At 41.7% G+C, this 7,101-nt stretch overlaps 1 protein-coding gene across 1 annotated transcript; it reads right to left on the bottom strand.

Annotated features, from left to right (window-relative positions):
• Window positions 1-726: 726 nt before the first annotated feature.
• LOC107703617 (transcription factor MafB) lies at window positions 727-4,117 on the bottom strand. The gene has a single exon (XM_016506310.1). It carries the CDS (start codon window positions 3,741-3,743, stop codon window positions 2,574-2,576), a length of 1,170 nt encoding a protein of 389 aa, XP_016361796.1. The 5' UTR covers window positions 3,744-4,117; the 3' UTR covers window positions 727-2,573.
• Window positions 4,118-7,101: the final 2,984 nt, after the last annotated feature.

Genomic DNA, 7,101 nt, shown 5'->3' with positions numbered 1-7,101 from the left:
TATATATATATATATATATATATATATATACTACCAAAATATCCACACTAGTCATTAAATTAGTTTGAAATATGAAAATGTTTGCTGTATCGGGTGTCGGAAGGGTTAATTGTTCTGTTCTCACAGTCTAGGCTTCGAGCGCAAGGTCAAAGATCTCATTTTACCGAGCGCACGTGCGCGCTAGATTTTTGCTGGAGTCAGCACGCGAGGCGCTGCAAATCCTGCAGGTCGCACCAAAACTGAAGGTCTAAACACACAGAGCTTCTGCTTTTAGCTTTCTTTCTTTCTTTAGTTTTTTTCTTCTTCTTCCTTAACGTCCTTAATATATTGCATAGCCTATTTAAATAACGCGCAATAAATTAATGGCAAGTATTCAACCTCTGAATTTTTTTTTTTTTTTATAAAGGAATTGCCTCTACACACACACACACACACACACACACACACACACAAGTTAAGTTTAATTCTCAAATACTGATTAATAATGAGAGGGCATTTCTGCATGTGGGGTCGTTTAGCTCAAAGTTCAGCGAGAGACAGTCTGCAGGACAACACCCGCTCAAACAATCCCACGGAAATATCGTTCCTCAGTCGAATTTTGAATAAAGGTTGATTGATGACTAATTGATTACTGGATTCCAGTGATGCGTGATAACAATGCGGCATAGCCTACAGTAAACCGAAATGTTGCGTAACTTTGACAGACACAGAAATTGACGCATAAAATGAGTGGCTAAGAAATCAATGCCATTTCACGGACTTTAATAAGCAAAATAAGAAACCATTTCTTCCAAAAACAGCAAAAACGAAACAGAAACCAGCCTGAATGGAACAGTCCGAATTGAACTCTATTCTTTTTTTTTTCCATTTATATAAACAGATTTGAAAATTGATCCCCTCACAATACATGAAATTAACAAACAAAACAACAACCCGCTGCTTCAGTTTACATTTGATTTCAACACAGTTGAATCAGTAATAAACCAAAAAGATTGTTAAATGCATGACTTCTTAACAATATTTCTTAGATGCAAGCACCATGCTTATTCAATATGATCTGACAGCTTGTTAATTTAATCATTAAAATAAAAACTATGCATCTGGCCAGCAGAACCAGAATCTCGACATAATAATAAAACAAATAAAAGAAATTAAAACAAAAAAAATCATAATAAACAGAACAATAACATGAGACATATAATTTTCATTTTGAGATTATGCAGAACCTGAATCCCTTATTTTTTTACTGACCGGCAGGAAAAAAAAATAAAGGAAAACATTTAACATTGATCATTGAAACTCTCCATTGAAATGCATGCGTAGTTTTCATGTTAGGCAATAATACACAAACCCCTGATTTAGGAAGCCTACACCCTCGAGCTGGATTATAATAACTACATTTTGAAATGTTGGTTTATAAAACTGGCAGCTCATATAGCTCAAAAAAATGTCGATGAAAGTGTGCCCATTCGTTGAAATCCTATCCATCAAAAAAGATACGACCTATACGTATTGCTTATATTATAGAATAGCAATAGATTATGCAACAGCTTGCATGAAGAAGAAGAAGAAGAAGAAAAATACGTACGTGTGCGGCATGTTTCCTTAAAGGCGGTTTCTGCTAAAACAAAGAAACAATCAAAAGCTCTGCCAATACCAAAATAATTACCCCAGAAAGTGCGCTTCTTTTACAAAGTTTGCTTGCTTTAAATGCAACTGCAAAATGCCCGTTACTGGAAATCCATTCCCAAAACATGAAACTAATCAGAAAAGTTTGGAAAACAATCAGCTCTTCGATGTCGGTTTGTAGGTTTGCTGTTGCATATATTTACAAGTCCAAATGATCCCAAACAATGGACGACCGGAGAGCCAGTCTCATATCCCCAACAAAGAGCTAAAGATCAAAAACATGCTCTTTATGATTCATAATGACTAGAAAGAAAGAAAGAAAGAAGTGTATAAAATAGAAATTATTACCATACATGTCCAGCATGCAGGATTAATATCTTAATGCAGATTTATGTGTTTGTTTTTGTCGTTTTTTTCATTTTCTTTTTAATATATAACTATATATAACCAAGCAGGCAATAAACCAATGAGATGTTGCATAAAGTTCCCCCGTCGCCTCACTCAGGCGGGTTATACAGGAGAAGAAAGGGAGGTTTTGCATATTGTGGTTCTCTCAACTTTTCTGGCCAAGTGGAAAAAAAAAAGTCCAAAGTTTCTCTCCCCGCTCAGCACAATTTTTTTTTTATTTAATTTTTCCTGAACAACCGAGAACAAACCAGATGATGGAAAGAAGGTTTTATCTGAAGTTATCCTAAGTACAAAAGCCAGTTCTTCTTCGCTTTTCTTTTGTTGTGAGATATCTAAGAAAGGGGTAAAAGTAGCTACTACAAGCAACTAAACTACATTCCCAGAAAACATTCTAACATGTTCTTCGCATTTTAGTTGCCAAATTCGGTGGCGATGATTACATATGAGATTATTATTTCTTGTGGATTATTCTTCTACTATGAGTACTGCTGTTATCTGAATGAGCGCAAAGTCTCTCAGGCATAGGAAACACACACTCACATGAAGAACTCTGGAGAGGACGGGTTGTCGCTCGTGGATCCGGCCTCGCGGAACCCGTTCGCTCCGCTCAGCTTCTCGCACTTGAGTTTGTAGGCGTCTCTCTCTCGGGCCAGCCGGTTGATCTCTTGCTTGAGCTGCTCTACCTGGTTGATGAGATGCGTCTTCTCGTTCTCCAGCACATGCTTCTGCTGCACACGCTTGAAGCGGCACGACTGCGCGTAGCCCCGGTTCTTCAGGGTCCGGCGTTTCTGCTTCAGGCGGATCACATCGTCCTTGGTGAAGCCCCGCAGGTGTCGGTTGAGCTCCCGTACGGACATGGACACCAGCTGGTCGTCGGAGAAGCGGTCCTCCACGCTCAGGCCGCCCCCCACGCCGTGGTGACCCTGCTGGCCGGGGTGGTGGTGGTGACGGTGGTGGAGCTGCTGGTGGGACCCGGGCGAGGTAGGAGAAGGGCTGTCGGGGTCCTGACTGTGGTGGTGGTGGTGGTGGTGATGGTGGTGGTGGCCGTGGGCGCCAGGGTGACTTTGCAGGTCGTCGGGGTGATGGGGGATCGCGCCGTATTGGTGGTGCTGCTGCTGCTGCTGATGCGCGTGGCCGTGGTGGTGATGCGCGCCCCTGTATCCCTCAAAGCCTCCTGCCTGCAACTGCTGCTGCACGTGAGGGGGCGGAGGGTGCCCGTGGGCCGTGGCACCGATCAGAGCCTCCACCGCGTCTTCGGGCGTCAGGCTTAACGTCTGCGGGTCGATCTGCTGCGGGTACGCGCCGCTGGGCATCCAGTACAGCTCCTCCAGATGGTTCTTCTGTTCCGTGGGGCTGAAGCTCGGGGAGGACGGCACGGAGCTGCACGGGGTGCTGATTGGAGTGGAGGACACGGAGCCCTGCGGCTGGAGGCGATTGCACTGCCGTATATTGGAGCGGTCGTGCGCCGCCAAGGCCTCTTTCTTCACCTCGAATTTCATCAAATCAAAGTCATTGACATATTCCAACGCCAACGGGCTGGTGGGCAGCTCGGGCCCCATGGCGAGATCGCCGCTCATCGTGTCCCTGTTCTTCAGCAAAGTGTTTACCAGCGTCGCAAAACTCGACTTTTGCTTTTCTTCCCCCTCTTTGCGCATGCAGTTTTCTGGATGGGTCTCTGAACGCGATGCGCTCGAGCGCTGAAGCATGCAGACTCACTCGAAATGTTCAAACAGGAGAAAGCGGGAAAACAAAACAACTTTCTGGACTAATGCACTGCAAAAGACATTTGCCTCATATGGACGCACAGAGCTCGACAGCTGCAGTCTTTGGACAGTTCTGGAGAAAGTCAAGTCTCTCGCGCGCGTCCCGTCGCCACACTTGAACTCAACACAAAATGAGTGCCGGACAAGGGCTCCCGTCCCGATCCCGGATACTCCAAATGATGTCCTTAAGCCAGTGAAGCAGCGCTGAGGTGGATGGGTGCTGTGTTTTTCCAGCTCTGCACCGCAGAGTTCAGCTCGCACTCACTCCTGAGTATTCAGACTGTAGCAGGACGCCAGAGCCCTCTGCACTGTTATAGCCTACGCGCGCGTGACGTCAGGGGATCCTGGCGACCAATCAGACCTGGAGAATTAGCATAATGATCGTTGTTTGTGTGTTGTCAGCTGATGGGATGAAGAAAGTGAGAGTGGTATTTTGTTGGTATTAAGCCGTTTGTTCTGTACTACATACAAAGTACAACATACTGTAACTGGGCGTATTTTCAAAACGTCACATTCTTATGAAAAGTCCATTTATGCTCTTGCATCCAGATTTGTTATTTATAGTTGAATGTTAAACAACATGGATTCCAGATTAATTTCACTGGACATTTAAAACGAAAACAAACTCTCGAGATGGTTTGTGAAAGTGTTTTATTTTAAAAAGATATTAGTCTGTGACATGCAACAGCAGGTTGTTACATCAGCCAACATTTGCGCAATACTTCTTCACAATTGTCGTTTATGTTTTATTGCGACATGTATTAACTCTTGAATTTTCAACAAGACAAGCTGAAGTGAAAGGCTGGTATTGCGCTTCGGGTGACGCTAGATTCACGAAAACTCACCCAACGCTGCCCTCCTGTGGCTGCCGCGCGCTCGTCTCGTGCTCCCACTAGTCATTAAGTAGGGCGATACGACTATACGATGGAAGTGATTTTATCTGTGAATAAATTGTAAGAATATTTTGCATATCTTTTATCTTAAAAGTTGACCCCTAAAACTGTTGTCTTCGAGTAAAAGACGCATTGTGCATCAACGAGTGTTTTGACTAAATCTTTCATAACAGGCATGGCTACATCGCTGTGTTTAAGACTATTGATTATTTTTGTTATGCACAAGTCATATACACAAACACATTAAGTATTTATTAAAACTGCTTAAATATAGGCGATTTCAGTAAGTATATTGTCAATAACCTTATAGTAAAGGCATATTGTTTGTATTCCTATTTCATAGACTTATTCCATATTTACATGGCATCCTTTCCTTATTTTTCCCTATTTGACTCTTGCCGCAAAATGCATTTTACGATTTGCCTTTTAATATTATGTCGTGCCGTCTTTGATCAGGTATTATTAGAATTAACTTTAAGAAACAGTCGCAGAAATGATCCTGCTAAAAATGACCGATACAATCAGTCCGGTCAGTTTATTCAGCAAAATAAAAAGTGCACCAAAGAATATGTTTACTTTATTTAACCGTCACTTACCAATACTTACGTATCCCTTCACATTTAATATATTTATTTTTATTTGAATATATAACTATTTAAGTTGTAGTATTATTTTAATTCATTAATTGTTCCTTCGTCGGCCATTGCGAAGTTTACTTACTCACGTCATACAACATGTCACGGCATCGCATCACGTCAACGAGGACACGCCAACTGTTCATTCTTTCATCGAAGTTTATGCAAACCCCTAAAAGCCAGATACCACACTGCGTCACTCCAAAGACCATCAATCAGTGGAGGAAACCGGTCCAGTCTGCCGGTACCGGGCCCCATCACGCGGCACCGGGCCCGTACAGTCATGCGCTCGGATTCTCTCAGACTCGCCGCTACTGCTTTTTCTCTCTCTAATGGAGACGAGATGATAAAAAACTCTCATGTCAGCAGCATATTGGTGGTTAATGATCTATTAAGTGATCCTCTTGCTTATGGACAGCGGGAAAAGTGTTGATGCACGCTTATTTGGCCTAATGAGATTCCCATCCTACGATTTTTAGGAATGAATAAGAGAAATAAAATCAGCTCCAGAGATGCTTCATAGAGCAGTTGTCAAAGGGAGACGCTGTGGACCGCATGCCGGTGAACGTCCCAGGCCTCAGGCTTGGAAAGGATGGCGGGTTTGGCTGCTTTTTTTTATTTTTACCGCTCATAAGGACATAGGACATTCATCCGTGGACATTAAGATAAGTATGAAATATTTAAATATTGATGATCTTATTGTAACTCATGATTGCATATCTGCAAGTATGATGACAAGCCTAGTCGAGTGCACTTTTGTTGTTTTTAGTTTATAACAGTGCAGAAGACTTTTGGGGAAAATGCAGATTTCATATTAAATGCGCGCGTGTTTATGGGGGAAAGAGGGTGAGAGAGACAGACAGACAGAGAGAGAGTATTCTGGTTTCCTCGCCATCCTCCTCTTGGGACACACGCAGGTAATGGGCGGTTGCGAAAAGGCTTGTGCTCTGCTTTCTAGAAGTATAGAGTATAGTGGATAACAGAATACATCATCTATTATGAGAGCTGGTTATCAATATGTAACAAACACGACTATAAAGACTTGAACCAATTTAGCGTTACTATCGAGACGGGACAGAACTTCTCAGCAAGATTCTTACTCGTACTGCCGAAGTTATGTCATGGCATTTCATATTTAAAAGTAAATGCACACATTTTATTTCCGTTTCAAACCAATGAAAAAGTGTTATCATCTTTAAACAAAAATAATAATAATGAATTATCAATGGAAAGCGTTTAAAAATAATTACTCATGAGATTCAAAACATGTTTACATTATAAGCGAAATTGTTTACACTATAAAACATTATCAACTTATAAATGTGTGTAAAATGACTAATATGAATATCCTTAGACGTCTCGTCTCTTCAGATGGAAGCAGCAAGGTCTTCAAACATGGCATTAAAAAAAAAACGAAAATGAATAGACTAGCAGGACAGCAGTTGATAATAACAATACAGGAATCAAGACACATTTTTAGACTTGCATTGCTCTGATATATGCTATCGAAGTACCGAAAAGAAGACAGACAAGTCCGAGTGCAGTTGATTTGATATAAAATGACGCCGGATGAAATCAGAGAGCGATGCACTTTCACAAAGTCAGTAACTTACAACGAGCAGTCGACGGATTTACAAGAGTATGACGCCCCTAGTGGACACAACATGCAGAGACTAAATCAAGCACGTTTTTAATACAAACGAGCAAAGGACAAACAAACTAAATGAATGAATGAATGAATTAATTGACGAATAAGTAAATAAATAAAGAAAC

The sequence above is a fragment of the Sinocyclocheilus anshuiensis genome, unplaced genomic scaffold, assembly GCF_001515605.1.
Source record: "Sinocyclocheilus anshuiensis isolate Anshui unplaced genomic scaffold, SAMN03320099.WGS_v1.1 scaffold975, whole genome shotgun sequence".
In the NCBI taxonomy this organism is placed as follows: domain Eukaryota; kingdom Metazoa; phylum Chordata; class Actinopteri; order Cypriniformes; family Cyprinidae; genus Sinocyclocheilus; species Sinocyclocheilus anshuiensis.
The sequence above is the reverse complement of the archived record's forward strand: the minus strand, read 5'-3'. Positions and strand labels throughout refer to the sequence as shown.